Source organism: Globicephala melas, chromosome 1 (assembly GCF_963455315.2).
Source record: "Globicephala melas chromosome 1, mGloMel1.2, whole genome shotgun sequence".
Taxonomy (NCBI): Eukaryota; Metazoa; Chordata; class Mammalia; order Artiodactyla; family Delphinidae; genus Globicephala; species Globicephala melas.
The window spans coordinates 61737595-61756709 of record NC_083314.1 but is presented as its reverse complement, the minus strand read 5'-3'; the positions used below and the strand labels follow the sequence as shown (position 1 = coordinate 61756709).

The following is a 19115-nucleotide window of genomic DNA, read 5'->3' as shown; positions in this document are numbered from 1 at the left end:
ACCTCAGAAGAGAGAAGGGATGATTCAAAGCCCAAGGAGCCGTTTTCTTAAGTCACTTGGTGTGACCTGGGGCCCAAGCAGGGATGCTTCTGGGCTGGTTGACAGATTTCAATACAGCAGTGCAGTGAGATGTCCTGTCTCCACATCAGCTGAACAACCAGCCTTCAAGGTCACAGGGGGGTGCAGAAGCTGTTCGGTGTGCCCATGGCCTTGGGGTTGTGACAGCCCTGGGAGGCTGCCTGCTCCTGCATGAATGGCAGGGGAACTCTGCACAGGGAGGAACGTGAAAGGCCAACTTCGAATGGTGTGTGCTGTTTCACAGTGATGGGGATTGGTGCTGTGAATAGGAATTTGGGGATTATTGTGGATTATTTGACCTCGTTTATACCCATAGGCCAGCTGGGTCTTGAGACATCTAGGGTATATGATATCAACGTGGTCTCTGTGGTTTATTTTTCTAAAACAAACAAAAGGGGATTCAATTATAATACATAATAAGATTGCTCACTTATTTCACATTGCTAGGAAACATGATATGCCAAGTAAGTCAATTTTCCAAATGATTGAAACAGCCCTTTAACATTTATAACCTTTTACTCTTTCTGATGGAAAGCCTGCCAAAATACACTGTATACTTTGCCACTTTCTTAAGCAGAAGCAAAGATGAGTCTAACCATTCCTTGATGTCTCCGAGTCATGATGAGCACTGATTACTTTTGTATATAGCATGGTAAGAACCTGACGTAGGCAGGGCTATACTGTCCTAAAATAAATTGTGCCTCGACTGCCATGCTTTCTGAATTCTTGTATCACTTTTGGTAGTTTGTCTCTCTTCCACTGATATTAGGCTGTCAATAGACACTTCTTGCTTCTCTCAGGGAGACAGTTTCTAGGAATCTTCTTTACCCCCATCATCATTTTAGTCTGATATTTAATCTGCTTTGGATCTAGAAGTTACCTGACTCTTGTGAAAATTCTGCCTAAAAAAAGCAAAAAGCAAATTGGGTTCTAACTTCTGACAGAGGGTCAGAAAGGTTTGCCTAGAAATGAAGTGCAAGTCTTTAAGAAGTTAGTTTGTTTATTTGGAGGCATTTTAAATGAACTTTGGGTCCTGGCTGTGTTCCCCCAAATTGAAGTTACTGGATGAAGAACTTCCAGAGAAGTGGGTTTTAGTGTACATGTAATTGAGATCCTGAGGAGAGGGGAAGGGATGATTGTAGCCCTCCATCTCACCCCGATCACCATTATTCTATTTATTTTATGGAAATTGTAGTTAATATTCTGAATTAATTAGATTGTACAATCAGTTTCAAAACATAATGCAGTGGTGTATAAAATTTAATAATGCATAAAACTTGTTATGGAAATTTAAAATTTTAGGGCCTAGATGAAATTCAAACATGAATTTTGTATGAAGAAATGAAACAAAATAGTTTTGTTCAAATAATTTGCTTTACTACAAGGGAGAACATCCACATCATCATTTAAATACTATACCATTCATCACATGCAATGCTTCCCAGCAAACTCATTTTAGATAGACTCCAGATGCGATAAATATCAAAGGGGTATATCATTGTCCCGCCTCTGCTTGTTTTCCTTTTGAAGGTCAGCAGCCTTAGTAAAAACAGATTTCCTAAAATAAGCATTATCATATGCAGAGAAGACTGGAAATCATAAATGATGTGAGCAACTTCCCTTGATTATGACAGGAAGCCTACATATGTAATCTTTGTAGCGAATAAACATCTTCAATTTCTAGTATTATATCATCCAATTCCAGGAAAACATTATCATAATATGAAATAGATGAGAAAGCAAATAGCAATCAGAACTATCTGGCAATGAGAAACGCTAGGTTTTCTCTCTCGAGTTGGGGAAGCCTGGCTTAGTGAGAAAAGCAGATGTAAGGTGGTCATGGGTTCAACTCTTTCTGCCTAGGTGACTTTGGGCAAGTTACTAAATTTCTCTGATGAAATGAAAATGTTGCTTCGTTCTCAAGGGTGGCATACTATTTAAATGAGATCATGTATATTTAGCACTTTCCTCCATCCTACATGCCCTCTGTTTGGAAACTGTAGTCCTCACCTCCAGCTCCAGCTCCCCTCTTGTGTGTCTTATCTTTTTTTTTTTTTTTTTTTTTTTTTTTTGCGGTACACGGGCCTCTCACTGTTGTGGCCTCTCCCATTGCGGAGCACAGGCTCCGGACGCGCAGGCTCAGCGGCCATGGCTCACGGGCCCAACCGCTCCGCGGCATGTAGGATCTTCTCGGACTGGGCCACGAACCCGTGTCCCCTGCATCGGCAGGCGGACTCTCAACCACTGCGTCACGAGGGAAGCCCTGTGTCTTGTCTTTATAGGGCCCTTCCAACCTCCCAGCCAGGAAGCTAGTGGTTGTCGAAGACTCCTCGCTTTCCTTCCTCCCACTGGCTCCTAATTCGCGTCTGAGTTAGGTGTCATATGCGTCAGTTAGGTGTCAGATGCGTCTACTTTGAGATCACCTGATCTATGTGGACTTCATACTGTGCACATAACCCACACTGGTGAATGCTCAATAACCTAAAATTTTCTTGAGGAAAGGAATTGTACCTTTTATCTCTGGCAATAATATCTATGGACCTGGAGTGAAATAAAAGAGAAGAGCAGTAGCTCAATAAATCCCAGTTTGCTCACTCCCTGTTCCTGCCTGTGCTCAAGATGCTGACTTGTGTTGCTGGCTCTTGCCCTGTCAACCCATGTAGGACTAGTCCCCGTGGGTATTTCTGGTGGGACTTTGTGGGTGTGTCCCATGATCCTCCCACCACCTGCAACAACAGGGAGCATGGAGAGAGCACTGTGATCCCCATTTTACAGAGGAGACCCTGAAGACAAGGCATTTACGTCTCCTACCTGAGGTTAAACGGTGAGTGACAGGCAGAATGGGATTGACCTCAGATCTAGCTGATGCCAGAAGTCACCTAAGCATCATATTCTATTCCCTCCTCAAACACATCTGATCAGTTACCCAAGGCATCCCCTATTTTATACCCTTTTGTTTACTTAATCTTCCCTCTCCAAGCACTGCTACTGCTTTCGGTTGGTGCTGCTGGTCCCTTTCCCAAAGCACGGCAGTCCTTGATTTGCTGAGTGGGGCACAGTTCTCTCTCTGTTTTGTGCGTTAAACTCTGTCAGAGGAGTATCAAAGCTCCTTATGTCTCAATGTCCTAGAGAAAGTTGCATAAGATGGTCTTTATAGACAGGGCTGAAATTCATCAGGTAAGGCGTGGGGCATAGCTGGCATCTACTCTGATGAGTTGGTCGTCTGTTCTAGTTGGTCAATGCTTGTACCATACTAGGTGTTAAATATTTTGAATATCACCTCTGCTTCCAGAGCTTCCTCTCCACAAGAATCCGTAGATGAGTGCTCATGGGAATCTGAGCCAGACATTTAACCTGAGTAATGGATACCATGTTCAAATCATAGTTGCTTATCCCCTTGAAAGACCAAGATGGATTTGGATATATGGTCAAGCTGAAAAGTGCCAGGATAATTTAGGATAGTTTTTCTCCCAGAAGTTTCTTTAGACCTTCGAGCAAACAGACATCTGCTGATCTATGTCACTCTGCTAGGTATGTCCAGACACAGTTGAGCATTAATGATATATACAGTTTGGGCTCAGTCTGAGAGGTCTGACTTACTTGATTGTAATGAGAGGGGAATGAATGGGCATCATGATTAGTTTACATTTCTGGATAAGTAATAATAGGGACAGACTTCTGTATTAAAATTTTCTGTGCTTATGATTTTGCTAATCTTTCTTATAATTAAGTCAGTTTTCACTTTATACATGTCAAGGTATGTTTTTCTGATAATAATATTGCTAAGTATCTTTCTTGTAAAGGAATTCATTTATGTTTTCTTCTAGAACTTTTCTTTCTGCTTTTTACATTTAAATCTTTGAACCATTGAGATTTTTTTTTTTTTTTTCTCTGCTCTCCTATCTAGGTCTCAATGGAAAGCACTCCTGCTCTCTTTCTTTTGGACCTTACTATTCAAAAACCTCCCATCCCCATAACCATGGAGTTACATATATTAATATACATGGTGTTTATTTTCCTGTGACTTCTATTTTTTTCATTCTACAGCCATGGAATGAGTCCCTGCAGAGGAAAAATAGTATTTGTGACCATAGAGCCATTTACTTACCCATGGCCCAGAGAGGGGACCTGGATGGAGAGGTGGAGGCTGTCCTTAAGGGGCGAACCATTGAGAAATGATCCTGGTCTAGGTTTGAGGTATAGACCCAATTTTAAAAATTGGATAAACTGCTTTAATATAAGTTAAATATAATTTTTAAATAAATTAATATTAATTTAAAATTTTTAAAATATATGTGATATATATTAATACACACATATGTTTTGTTTTTGAAATATATTCAATATATATTTATATGCATACATATATACATATTGGTTTCGAAGTGTCTCTCTCTCTCTCCCTCTGTCTCTTTCTTTGGCCGTTTAATAGTTTTGTAGTTACCTCCACACCACCTCCCAAACTTCTAGACCATAACTAGGTCTTCTGATGGTGCTTAGAGGCTCCTGCAATGCTAGAACAATCCAGGGAGCAATTCTACTCACTTCCTGGTAGCAAGGCTGTGTCTTGGTCTTCCTACTTGGCTAACTCCTCAACTTCCTATAAAGCCTTAGTCCCAGGCAGTGGTCAAGCAGCAATTTTACTCGGCCTTCATCTATAAAAGTGTGTGGGAGTGTGAAATGCCACAGGTAGAAGGTTGCTTGTGAGTAACAGGAAATGTTTGTAAATAGCGTGCATTCAGCAAGAGAGAATTGGTTGAGTAAATCATGGTTTGTGCACACAATGAAGTACACACAGCCACGAAAAGATGAGCAAAATCTCCAAATCCTGTTTTTCTGAATATACAGTTAAGTGAAAAAAGCAAGGTACAGAACAGTATATAAGGTATCTATATTTTGTGTAAGAAAGGGAGAGAAACAAGAATTTATGTGGTTGCAAGAAGAGATGTTGGAAGGATAAGCAACAAATAAATAAAAATGGCTTCCTAAAGAGGAGGGGAAGTGGGGAATGGAGTAAACATGAGAGTTCCGTGTACCATAAAATGCTGTAGTTTTGATTTTTGATTTATGTCAGATCTATCTATGTAAGATGACTTACGGAAGATAAAATTATAACAAAAACCCACCAATTACAAAAGGGGTGTGTGTGTGTGTGTGTGTGTGTGTGTGTGCGCGCGTGTGCGCGCGCACTGGGGGGCAGGGCAAAGATGTTTCAAGTCATGAGCCTAGTTCTGGTTCTTTCTCTTTGTGGCACTAAAATCCTAGGCACCACTGCCTTCTACCTAGCCTGCAGCCCACGAGGCCCCCAGCAGCAGAGCCACTTATGTACTCTTCCAGATTCACGGAAATGATAACTGATTTTGGGTCCACTTCTTTTTGTTTTTTTCTCCTTGTAGTTTATCTATCACTGCTGTATATTTAGAGTAGAGAAATGCTGGGATGTGTGAAACTTCTGTGACCTGGGAAGTCCCTTTCCTTTTGTTTTAACCCTTATTATTGAAAATTCTTTTAAAATACTTCTTTTCCTGCCTCAGGAAGTCTAGTATAGTCAGAATAATTAAATATTTCTTGGATGATTAAACATTAGAGTGAAGTTTCTAAACCTTAATTTTCTATATGAAGTATCATATTTCATAGATTTAATAAGCCATTGATTGTAAGGTGTACCATTATTTTATATACCATTAAAAATGCTGCCAATTAAACTACGATATAGCGCTTTGTTACCATATCCTTTGTAAGATGCATCTTGATTTCAAAGACATTAAAATGTGGAAAAAAATGTGCATCTTAGAGTAGATAAAACATAGAGTTACAGAGTTAGACTTGGAAGATAAAAAAGTTGAATTAAATGTGTACTCACCCCAAGGTTTCCAAAAAACAAAAGGAAATGTTTTGCCTAGAGTAATGCCAAGTGCATGGTAGGTACTCGATGAATGCTTGGGAGAGGATAAAGGCTTCTTAAATGTATTGGATGGCCACTAAAATATAGGGGGAAGTACGCAAAAAAAAATTGTTTTTTAAAAAATTGCTAAGCATATACTATATCTAGGCCTGTGCTGTAACATTAAGCATAAAGAGAAAAGAAAAAATAATGAGGACTATATAGCACAGCCCTTGCATACTTCATAGTCTAGTGAAAGAGACAAATGTTACAAACATAGTCTGACATTGGGGGTGAGGTCAGGACTGAAAGTGTAGATTTGGGGGTTGACTTCAGAGAGATAACAGAAATTGAAATTGTGGGGATAGATAATGACATCAAACAGGCTTGCAGCAGTGAGGGAGTGACAAGGGCAGATCCTTGGAGGGTACTTATACTAAAAGGGAGGAAGAAGGGGATCCAGTGAAGAATACCAAGACATGTTTAGAGAGATAAGAGGAAACACTGGAGAGCAATTTGTCATTGAAGCCTGAGTTAGAGAGATGGTTTTAAGAAGGAAGGAACCATCACTGTTGTCTAATTGCTGAGAGACGGGACAAGATGAGGACTGAAAGTGTTATCAGATTTGGCAGTTGGGTGGTCATCAGTGACTTCTAATAAGGTAATTTCAGGAAAATGATTGGAGCAGATGTCAGACTATAAGAAGTTGATGAGTAAATGCAGGAAGAGTTTATTTAGAAAAGGCTTACGAGGAAGGATGGGAAGAAGCAGGAAAAAACAGGAAGGGCAGAAATGGAATCACTGAATGCAGGGGAAAAAATAGACAACAACACATGGAAACAAAGCAAAGGGCTGAATGTCTAGTTACAGTAGGAGGCAGGTTGGGGAGGCAGATGGCAGCCAAGGCACAGAACAGATCTGGGGTCCAGGAGAGGGTATGGGATCAGGCAGTCTTTGGTTCAACTCTTAGCTCTGTTCCTTGCTGTATGAACTTGGACAAGTTACTTCACCTCTGCCCTTCAGATACTAAGAAAGTATCCTCAGAAAGGAGACAGACCCTCCAAAAACATTCCTACAGTAAACATGATACATTTCTCAGTTTTTTTCCTCCTTATAAGTTTAATGTAGCCTGATGACATAAGTCCAAAGCATAATTCGAGGAAAGAATCTTACAAGAGGACAAAATGATGTATTTCAAGTGCACAGCACTCTGACAGTTTGGCTTTTAAGAGTATCTAGAGCTGGAATTAGAAGTGGATTTCATCTTGCACACCAACACTGATGAGATGGCAATGACTGCCTGAAGCACTGGTTGGAAAGAATCATGTTTGAACAACAGTCAAGGGTCAGCATAGCAAAGGGTTACAGATTAAAGAAGTTGGCCAGGGGCTTGGAAGGGACGGCTGTAAGAGTAGTGCCATGAATTTGCTAACCCTGAGCCAGAGGGAACAATGGGCTGTATATCCATCAGATAGTTCTCCATCAATGATACTGAGCTTTTTGATAAGCACTGAATTGTAAAGATTTCAGTGTACATTCTCTGAGAAGTACACATACGGTACATTGTACATTAACAGTAGAAACATAAATTGCAGCAGACAGCTACAGTAAGTAGGTTTGACATCCTTTTATGAAAGTTAAGATGTGATTGGGATATTTTCACTAATTTAATAGAGGTCGTCTCCACATGCTCATGGAGGAGGACCATGGAAATATCTGAGGCAAGGTCAAAATCTTCCTTGGAAAAAATTCTGGGTATGTTGTAAGAAATGGAGAAAAAGGAGATCAAGGTCCTAATGCTTCCTATACAATGGTCATGATCATTTTATCTTGAAAACTTTTTAGAGTCACTGCTGCCAAGCTTGCTTCACTTCAAGGAAGTATTCATAGCATATGTACCTTTAAGCAATGAAACATATTGGTTGAATCTTCCAGGACAGTAAATTTCATATATATATATATATATGTATATCTATATACATATATATATAATTTTTTTAAAGCAGTGATACCATGTTTTAAAATGAAATCTTATCTTAAATTCTGATATAGATAAAGCAGAGACACCCCAGCTAAAGAGGAGGTAGAGGGGTTGGTCTTCAGCCTAACTTAAGGCCAGCCCTAAGGGCTTGTGAAACATGGCTTGAAAGCCCTGCTATGAGATTAATTAGCTACGAAATACACCTCTAGGTCACTAAAGAAATTAATTTGCTATATTAGAATGATAATCTTTATGAAAAGCTAAAATGTTGGAGATGTCTATAAAAATATGATAATTTTTCATTTATTCACCCAAGGTAATTACAATCATTAAAATACATTTCCCAGAGCCTGGATTCCTCAGTCTTTAACAAAACTATGTAGCAGCACCAAGAGTTAACTTCAGTACAAGGAAGTCTGTACCAGGCCCAGTCCCAGTCCCAGGATTCCCTTCAGCTGTGGAGAAGATCTGATTTGCTTGTTTCTCCTAACACGGTCTGCTCTCTTGAGAACAATGGTACTCCATTGCCCAAGAAAGCTGCAGGAATTTCAGTCTTCACATCTGCATTCCAGGCAGCATGAAGGGAAAAAGGAAGAACAAAGGAACTGCTTCTTTTAGGAGCTCTCCAAGAAAGCCCACCCAACAATTCCTTAAAACTCAAAAGCCAAAATTTAGTCGCATGGCCACACCTGGCTGCAAAGGCTTATGTGTTACCCTTCAGCAGGTTAGATTGATATATTCACAGCCACACATTACCACAGTTACCTAAGGAACATCTAGTAACAGTAACTTCTAGGCGGGCTAGGCAGACTCATCATAACCTTGTATTACTTCTATACCTTGTGTATGTGTGATTTTATATATATATATATATATATATATATATATATATGAAACCATATGCATACATTTGTGTTACCACCAGCACAGTTAGGGTACAGAACAACTCCACTACCCACAAAAAGCCTCCCGTATACCCTTATAGTTATGCCTTCTCCCACCATTACCTCCTGGCAAATACTGATCTATCACTACAGTTTTGTTATTTCAAGGATGTCACATGAATGGAATCATGCAATATGATTCCTTTTGAGATTTTTCTGCTTTCCCTCAGTGTAATGCCTTTGAGATTCACTGAAGTTGTTGCACCTGTCAATAATTCGATTTGTTTTCTTTTTTACAGCTGAATAGTATTACACGTTATGAACGTACCACAGTTTGTTTATCCATTCACTCGTTAAAGGACCTTTGAATTGTTTCTAGTTTTTGGTAATTATAATAGAGTTGCTATTTGTGTATATGTTTTTGTGTGAACATAAGTTTGCATCCATGTCTATATTTTTATTATAATGAGATTACATACAAGGACATTATGTGTTAATATGTTCTCCTCCCACATGAACTATATGCACCTCCAGGATTTTGCCTGATCCAAAGCAAGTGGCATAGTGTTATGAGAGTACAGCCCCTGACCTGTGTGTTTTCTTCTTAATCATGGAATTTTATTTTATTTATTTGTTTTAATTAATTAATTTATTTATTTATTTTTGGCTGTGTTGTGTCTTTGTTGCTGCACACCGGCTTTCTGTAGTTGCGGCGAGCAGAGGGCTACTCTTCATTGCGGTGCGTGGGCTTCTCATTGCGGTGGCTTCTCTTGTTGCGGAGCACGGGCTCTAGGCGCGCAGGCTTCAGTAGTTATGGTGCGTGGGCTCAGTACTTGTGGCTCGTGGGCTTAGTTGCTCCGTGGCATGTGGGATCTTCCTGGCCCAGGGATCGAACCCATGTCCCCTGCATTGGCAGGCGGATTCTTAACCACCCGCGCCACCAGGGAAGTCCCCCTGACCTGTGTTTGATTCTCAGCTCTACTGTTTAATAGTGGTGTGACATTGGGCAAGTTACTTACCACCTTTATGCCTCACTTTTCCCCATCCTGGAAAATGGAAGCAGCTGCATAATCTGCACATTGGATCCTTGACCTGTGGAATGAGGGCTATTACATGGGAGAGGCCAAGTGGAGGCCACTAGACCCACCTCTATCTAGGAAAATAGTAAACCAAAAGGAACACTGCATTACTGGAGAGATTGCACAGATTAGTACCACCATCAAGGATGTGGAAGATGTAGGGGTGGTTATTACCACCGCATCCCCACTTAACTCTCCCATTTGGCCTATACAGAAGACAGATGGATCTTGGAGAATGACAGTGGATTACTGTAAATTTAACTGGGTGGTGACTCCCCTTATAGCTGCTGTAGATGTGGTTTCAGTGCTTGAGCAAATTAACACATCCCCTGGAAACTGAGATATAGCTATTAATCTGGCAAATGCCTTTTTCTCCATCCCTGTTAATGAGACCCACAAGAAGCAGTTTGCTTTCAGCAAATAAACTTTCACTGTCCCACCTCAGAGGTATGTCAACTCTCCAGCTGTGCATTATAATTTAGTTCCCTGGATCTTGCTCTCCTTTCCCTTCCACAAGCTATTACACTAGTCCATTACACTGATGACATCATGCTGGTTGGACCTAGCGAGCAAGAAGTAGCAACTACTTCAGACTTACTGGTAAGACATTTGCGTGTCAGAGGGTGGGAAACAAGTCTGACACAAATTCAGGGGGTTTCTACCTCAGTGAAATTTCTAGGGGTCCACTGGTGTGGGGCACGTCAAGATATCCTACAACTGGAAAAGGGGCACAATGCCTAGTGAGCTTCTTTGGATTTTGGGTGCAACAAAGCCCTCCTTGGGGTGTGTTACTCCAACCTACTTACCAAGTGACTCAAAAAGCTGGTTGTTTTGAATGAGACCCAGAATAAGAGAAAGCTCTGCAGCAGGTCCAGACAGCTGTGCAAGCTGCTCTGCCACTTGGGCCATAGGATCCAGCAGATCCAAAGGTGCTTGAAGTGTCAGTGGTAGGTAGGGATGCTGCTAGGCCCCAACAACTGAACTGCACCTCAGGCCATTAGAATTTTAGAGCAAAGCCCTGCCATCTTCTATAGATAACTACTCTCATTTGGGGAAGTAGTTCTTGGCCTGCTACTGGACTTCAGTAGAGACTGAATGCTTAACCATGGGCCACCAAATTACCACGAGACCTGAGCTGCCCATCATGAACTGGGTATTATTTGATTTATGAGGGAGTGCACAGCACTTCAAAAGAACTCCTTGAGGGGCTTCCCTGGTGGTGCAGTGGTTGAGAATCTGCCTGCCAATGCAGGGCACACAGGTTTGAGCCCTGGTCTGGGAAGATCCTACATGCTGTGGGGCAACTAGGCCCGTGAGCGACAACTACTGAGCCTGCGCATCTGGAGCCTGTGCTCCGCAACAAGAGAGGCCGCGATGAAGAGGGGCGCCCGCTCGCCCCAACTGGAGAAAGCCCTCGCACAGAAACGAAGACCCAACACAGCCCAAAATAAATAAATCAATTAATTAAATTAAAAAAAAAGAACTCCTTGAGTCTTCTAATTTATACAGAAACAAATCTAGGGAACATGTATGGAAATGGATATTAGGGGATTAGGATCGTAGTAGAAAGAACATAAAGTTGAATCAGGCCTTTGGACTTAGACTGGAACTTACACCACTGGTTCTCAGGCCTTCAGACTGCAGATCTGGGGACTTCTCAGCCTCTGTAATTGTATGAGCCAATTCTTTATTAGAGATCTCTTTCATATATATAAAGTTATATATATCTTCTATTGGTTTTGTTTCTCTGGAGAACCCTAATACAAGCAAGTTATATAACGTCTATATGTCTTAATTTCCCCATCCTGGAAAATGGGGATAAACAGAGTTCCTACTTCCCAGAGTTGTGAGGATTAAAAATAGTTGATACACTGAGTTTGCTGAGGTCAAAGCAGTATCTTACATGTTTTCATATCCTTAGCACCTAGTAAAGTTTATGGCAGAATGCTGATGTTCATAAATATTTGTTCAATAAATGACTTGATCAATTTTTAAAATAATCCTAACATATAAAACTGTATTATTCATTATTTTTTATTCAACAAATATTTATGAGTAACTACTATGCTCAGGTATTATGCTAGGCCCTGGGCACACATTTGGGAACATAAATATTATCATCAAGAGGAAAATGAATCATTGATACAGACTATGTAAGCTTTTTTTTTCTCACAGAGCTATTATTCTTTACATAACAATTCATTCCATAAAAATTTCCTTTTATGGACATAAAATAATAAAAAATGAATAGCACATGCACTGGCTTCAATTACTTTCTGAAAGTCATATTAATTTACTTTTTGAAACAAAGAACAAAACAAAGTTTAAACAGAAGATAAGAATTTAAATAAGGGTATTTGACTTCGTTTCTTTTAGTTAAGATGATTTCAAATTTGTTGCCCTCAGACCAGGGCCATGTACTTAACTCTTGTTTCAAATAGGTTGATGATTCTGAGACTTTCCGTATAGTAATCCTGGTGAATATAACTCAGGCCGTATTTACAGATTAATTGTAACATGATTAAATTTTGCATTTCCTTAACCGTGTGTTGGTTGGTGTAGTTTGAAATAATTAGATTATAGGGTAGCCCAATTATTTGGCTTAAACAGTCATGCATACACCCTAGGGCTTAATTGCCATGAATAAATCAATACCACCCGAAATTCATTGGCTGTCATTGACAATAGCTTTAACTGTATGTACTTGCACAGTGTAAGAAATTCAATTAGCAGGCCCATGATTAAAACTTTAGCCATTAAAATAACTGCTGGCTATCTCCTAGAGATCAGTTTTTTTCTCAGTGTAGAATCTGTAATCCTACCCAATTTAAACTTTACAGTCATTTTTCTCAAGACAGACTATCTAGTTTTTTTTTTGTTTTTTTTTTTTTTTTACTTTGGTAACCATGAAATACAGTACACTTCTCTTTAAAAAAACTGGGAAAATCATAGGGCTTAAAAATTCGTAAAATAATTAGACCAGGGTCTTGTCCAGGAAAATCTACCATTAAAGATAAAGAAATCTTAGAACATTATGACTAGTTACAAAGAAAGAAATCTTTGAACATTATGACTAGTTACAAAAAAAGATATTTACAACGGAAAACGCCTTATATTTACTCTGAGAAGCAGCAAAGTAAAATTCATGATGAAGCTACCGCTGATTTCGACATTTTTATTTACTAGGTCGTCGGTTTCCAGTTTACTGTTAGGTTTTAAAAGATGTTCCTAAGCGAAAGGAAAGGGAGAATGCCTATCCATAGGCCGGGGGGTCGGCTATTTCTTACGATCCGGTGAGCGGCGAGCGAGGCGTGTGAAACAAGGGTAGGGGCGGGAATTAGCGACTTAATAAAACTCCCAGCTAGCGAGGAAGCTAGCCGGGTGTTAGACACAAATAGAGCAGAACAGATTTGGGGCTAATTAAAACCACCACAGGACACTCCCCCTTGCGTTAGCGGGGCCGGGTCTCCAGCATTCGCAGAGCTGGGGGCGGGGACTAGTTCGGATTCAAATTTAAAGCGGGATGCCCGCGCGTGGCCCAGCAGGTGCCTCCAGCCCTGCTCCCCGCGGAAGGCGTTTCCGCCCCTACCTGCCCACAGGGCCGGAAATTACCTAGAGGGGAAAGGCCCCTCCTTTGTTGTCAGTGTTTGAACAGCGCGGAAAGCCTTAAAAAGTGCGCAGCGTAGAAGACGCGGGCTGGTTCGCCCACCGATACTCCACGCTTCTCCACCCTCTTGGCCGCTGTGTCCCCTGCGCTTCTTTTAGAATGCCACTGGGGGAAACCGGAGTAAAACTGGGAGGGGAGTGAGGCGGTAGGAGTAGGGATGATAGTAACAAGGCACAAGTGCTCCCCGTACTACCCTTCACAGATTACGCAACGGGAGGCAGCCAAGGGGAAGTAGCGCATGCGCGGACTGCTTTTCAGGCGCGCGGAGAAAGTCGCGCATGTGTAGAGCCCAGAAGGAAAAAAGAAGCGAAGGGGTGACTGGCAGGTTGAGGGCGCTTTAGCTACTGAAGAACCACAGCGGCCAGGGGGCGCGTGCGCAGAGCGTCCGAAGGGGTGGGGCTCTTCCAAGGGGACGGCCTCGCGCGCCCCCTGGCGCGCGCCCGGGGAGAGGAGGGAGCGGGAGGGGGCGGAGAGGAGGGAGGAGGCATGGAGGGCGGGAGGGGGGAGGGGAGCCGGAGCGAGGGAGGGTTTATCGACCGGGCGATTTTGGTTAAAATATTCAAAATGGCGGACGGAGGAGCAGCGAGTCAAGATGAGAGTTCAGCTGCGGCGGCAGCAGCAGCAGGTAATCATTACAGCATTTTACATATTCATATTCATACTCAACCCCGGCTCCCGCTGCCCCCCCCCGCGACTTAGCATAATTTATTAGTACTCAGGATTATTATAATTAACGGCGGGGAGATGGGGGGCCGGGGAGCACGGAACCCCCGCCGGGCGCCGAACGGAGGGGGAAAGAGGCTCGGAGAGGCCAGGCGGAGGGGGAAGACAAGGGGCAAAGGGGGCTGCGATCCACCGCGCTCCTCCTGCCCCAGCCCACCCCGCTGCCGGCTCGCCCGCCCGCCGGCACCGGCCCTCCTTCTCAGCCGGCCGCCGCCGCCGCCTCCTTGCCGCCGAGCCCGAACCCGAGCGGGTCCGCGGCGGGGCCGCGGGGCCGGGGCAGAGGGAGAGGACAATAAAGACATTTTACATATTCATAGCTGCTGGGGCGGCGGGGCGCGGGCGGGCGACCCGGGCCGGGCGGGCGCGGGTTGGGGGGGGCGTGGAGGGGGAATGGAGGTGGCGGCGAGCACAATGCCGGGGAGGCGGCGGGGCCGGAGCGGACCCCGGCGGCCGGACAGCCGCACGCGTCCTCCCCCCGGGAGCGGGCCGGGGCGGGGGGGCGCTTCCCACCGCGGGGGGCGGCCCAGAGGGCGGCCGGGGGTGCGCCTGTGGAGAGCGCTCTGCCGGCGCCCGAGCCCCGCCGCCGCCGCACCGGGGTCCGAGCGGGGCTGAGCCCGGGGGTCACGGACTCGGGCACCTCGGCCGCGCCCCACTTATCTCCAGTGTAGCGGCCTGACCCGAGCCAGGCCTGCGCTGTAGGTGGGTAGGGGTGAGCGGTCGCGGGCGCTGCGAGGTGGCCTCGGGGCGGAGGGGGTGGGGAGCCCGCGCAGGGGTCCGCTTCTCCCCCTTGGGGGCGGACTGGGTTGAAAGCGGCCCTTGGGGAAAGTTGCCCTCCGAGGGGCAGGTCCTGCCGGGCCGCCCCATGTGCTCCGGGCCAGCGGTAAGGGGTCTCAGTGGGTGCTGGTAAAGCCCCCTGTCCCCGGGCGGCCGTGGATTCCCGAGGGAGTTGGGCTGAAGGTGCTTGGCGCGGTCTGATCTCTGTCTCCCCCTGCCCCTTCCCGCCCCCCCTCCGCCTCTGCGCTTGACCCGGACCGACGGGGCCCGGGGCCCTCGAGGGCCTCTCGCTCCCAGGCCCCAGAAGCGCCCGCAGGCCTTCCAGGAACTCGGATGTAAAGCGCTGCCCTCCTGCCCCTGCCCCAGAGCCGGCTGGGCTGACAAGTTGATAATATTCTTGGTTTCCCCTCTCCGGCTGGGAGTTGGGTAGGGGCGGGGATCCCCTCTCCCTGGTTCTGTACTCCTGTTTTCTTGCTGGGTGCTGGGTGCTCTCGATTCTCTGGTTAGCTGAACCTCTCTCATTTGAATAATGTCTAATTCGGGGAGGTTTATATTATTGAAATGGCCGCCTGGCTTTCCCCGCCTCTCATGTTTAGTAATTCAGACCTTTAATAACAGCCACTCACAGCCCAACGCCGTGTTTATATTTTACATTCGCCCCATGTGCTTTTGTGGTTCGATATGATTCTTTTTTTTTTTTCCTTGGCAATCCACAGGGCTCTGAGATCAAACCCAGGCTGTGCTGGGAAGAGAAGGGGGAGAGCTAGGCCTTGGCTCCTCTAGCAGTGGCCTAGGCCTCATGTTCTCTGCCGCTTGATTTATTTACTAATAACCAAAATGACTCTCGCCCCCCCCACCAACTTCCACACACATACCCCTACTCCGCGGGCAAAACAAACCCTCTTGGGGCCTTAGCAGCGTTCAGACAGCTCCGAGCTAATAAGCATCAGCTCTGTCGTGTTTTGTTTTCTCTTAAAAAGACTTTCTTAGAGTTTGCTGTAATATTGGGCCTAAGAAAAAAAAATCCATGACTTCTCATTTTCAGAGGCGAATGAAACCTATTTTGGTTTAATACAAATAAATCACTTTGTTTTGGGGCTAGTTCACCCCTGCCCCTTGGCTCCTACCCCCAAGTTAAACACTTTCAGGCTTTGTAAAGGTCTGCAGGATTTGTAGAAACCAGTAGTTTTTTCTAGGAGTTGTAGAATAGGTAGGTATTTTAGAAATTCCAATTAACAGCACTTTCAAAATTCCTCAGTGCTGCCTTCTCTTTTCAGCCTCTTCATTCTAATTTAAAATGGGCTGATATTAATTTTGTGCTATCACTGTCATAGACTTGCTTATTTTAATTGTAGCACTCCTGAAAACAGAAATGGGGTTATGGTTTTTTTTGAGTGTTTGTGTCATGGTTAAATGAGTGAAAATAGAAGAATAAACACAGGCACTGTGTCTACCCTGATCTTGGAACTTACTCCCCTCCCAGCACACCGACCCCTCGTTCTTTAAGTTGCCAGGATTGATTTTATGTTTTATGTAGACTTAGGACATTTGGTCTGTGAAAGGCAGATAAACTTTTGCTATTTAAAGAAATAGTAATTTTGATTTGGTGGCTTTCCCTCGGTAAAGTTTTCTTTCTTTTTAATTTTGTATAGTTCTAATGTGTTTTTATTAAAAACATGGAGTTGCTTCTCATTGGTGGATTTTTAACCCCAGCTAGTAAAGTATCAGAGAAGTGTTGTTTAACACCAATGTGTTTAATCTTTGAAATTATATTAAGGCACTTGATAGTCGTTTGCGAGATACATATTTTGTGAGACATTAATCTTCAGTTTAATTGACAACAAAATTCTAGATTTAATGGGCTAAAAGCAAGCCAATTTCAAATAACCAGTTACTATTCTTTTACCTCCAGTATGCTGGCCCTGAATGCAGCAGGAAAAAAAAGCTGTAGCTTTCCTGAGAATGTTCAGGTGAATAACTGCTTCAGAGACCTGAAGCTTGAGGTTGGATAGACCAAAAAACAGTAATATGATTTCATGCCTTCAATAGCATATGTGTTTGCACCCGATTCCCAAGATGTGGTCAAACTGATGATGTCATTGAACAGAGGACAAGGTGCAGCTAATTTGATTTATTGTCCCGAGGTGAAGTGTAGCAGTGAAACCTTCTCATAGGAAAACCATTTATCTCAGGACAGTTTCCTTTATAGCTGCAATTTAACCACTACCAAGGCTGTAGATATTTTATCCAAGATGATAAAATGTACGTTGCCTTTTACAAACAAAATTTTTTTCTTCAGTTTTTGTGATACAGGAAAGGATGACTATTGTTAACTGGCCTTATATTTTGGTTGGCTTTCCATGCTATTGTAAAAATTCATTTCCTCAAATTCTCATTTGGAGACTATGGTTTTAAATAAGTATAATCACAGAAGTGATCCATGAGCATGCTTTAGATAGGTTCTTTATAATCCCCCAAACTCCGGTAAGAAGCTGTGTTTCTTGATTTAATCAGAGCATAGCCTGGGATAAAGGAGAGATCATATTGGCCTCAGTAGCTATTTCAATGAGTAAAGTGAACTTGATGAGGATGAGGGCTGTATATTCTGTTACGTTGAAATTATAGTGTTTAAGGTAGAATACTTACAGTAAAGCATGTGCTTTGCAAACAGATTTTTAAAAAAATAATTCAGAATTCTTTTTGGATTGTCTTAATTTAGTCTAGACAAGTTGTGCATTTTATTTTGATTGATTAGTGATTTTTAAAATTGTTCCACTGTGAGATAGTGATTCCACATATGATTTTTGACCTATTATATTTTCCTGTCAGACATTTTCCATCATATTTTTAACTAGTTTATCTTAAAGTGATGATTAAAATGTCCTGGGAATGTGGTAGAATTGCTGTGACTTATTCCTAACTCTAACTTGTGAGCCAAGCTTGATGGAGTATTTTAGGTTACTTTTGAGCCTTCATAAGTTTATAACCTACCTGTCTCCTTTTGTATCTGTCAGGTGGCTTCCCACGAGTTTTCAGAAAACCCATTGTTACTTCCTTCTTAACTTGCCCCATCTAGTAATTATAATGGTACTTATGAATTTAGGTCTTGAAAATTTATGTGACAGCTGACCAAATATTTTTAATTTCTAAAAGGACCGTTTTTCCAAGCCATTACTGTTCAAGTAATTTTCAACCTCGGCCCCAAACTAATTTCTAATTCCTTTCATTTTGTCATTGTCAAAAATCCCAGTAGTCAAGGAAAAAACAAATAGCGACTATTATTCAGGTTTAAATGGTGTCGTATTCTGCCATATTTTAAATTCACTATTCTCTGCTTTGATAGGCAGTATAAAGAAGAAGGAATAAAATGTGTTTCATTGCTGCATAGGTTGAAGTAATTATTAATCTGTTATTCATCTGGTTAGTGGATTTTGGAATAAGTTTAGGACTCAATGTTGAATTGCTCTTATAAAGCCACCAAAGATGTTTAAAGGAGCCTTGAATATCTTAAGCAGGTGGTTCTAAAATGACAGAACTGGAAATTTGAATGTTGCCTTTCATAAGTATTTGCCATTAAAAATGAAACATTTAAAATTTCTTGAATCTGTATTGCTTGATCTTGAGTTTAGGTGTGTGGGTTTGTGTGTTTAAGTTGTGTTTTTAAAATTGGTCTCTCACTTTCATGAATGTCTGTTCCTTTGTACTAGGAGGACTATAATATAACGTAGTAGTGATTGCCTTAATGTTATCAGTTATTTTTGTTTTGTTTTTAATGTTGAAAGCCCACAGCTTTAGTCTTCTTTCAAGCACTATTAAAATTAATTTTCTTTTAAAATACTGGTGTATGACTGTCATTAATTTGCTTTTATACAGGTGTTGGTTCAGTTACAGTTTTTGTGATTAGTAAAGACTTACTATGAAGCCTAATTTTAAGCAGGAATGTGTTTTCCTAATGGAAATGATTGTATTTAGAACTATTTAAATAATTATTGTTTGCAGAACAAGTCACAGACAAAACATGTCTCTTTTTGGCCACCCATGTTCT

At 42.5% G+C, this 19115-nt stretch overlaps 2 protein-coding genes across 4 annotated transcripts in view; both read left to right on the top strand.

Annotated features, from left to right (window-relative positions):
- The first annotated feature begins 14140 nt into the window (after positions 1–14140).
- POU2F1 (POU class 2 homeobox 1) overlaps positions 14141–19115 on the top strand; it is a 179688-nt gene continuing 174713 nt past the window's right edge. Inside the window, exon 1 of one of the 3 annotated variants that reach the window (XM_060296871.1) lies at positions 14141–14198. The gene's annotated coding sequence lies outside the window, so the exon portion shown is untranslated. Of the gene's footprint in view, positions 14199–14885; positions 14996–19115 lie in introns of those variants that run through there. The other 2 variants (XM_030875579.2, XM_060296882.1) reach the window with 2 other exon arrangements.
- Positions 14318–14908, top strand: LOC138842589 (uncharacterized protein FLJ37310-like). Its single transcript, XM_070045064.1, has one exon. The coding sequence runs from the start codon at positions 14318–14320 to the stop codon at positions 14906–14908; it is 591 nt and encodes a 196-aa protein (XP_069901165.1).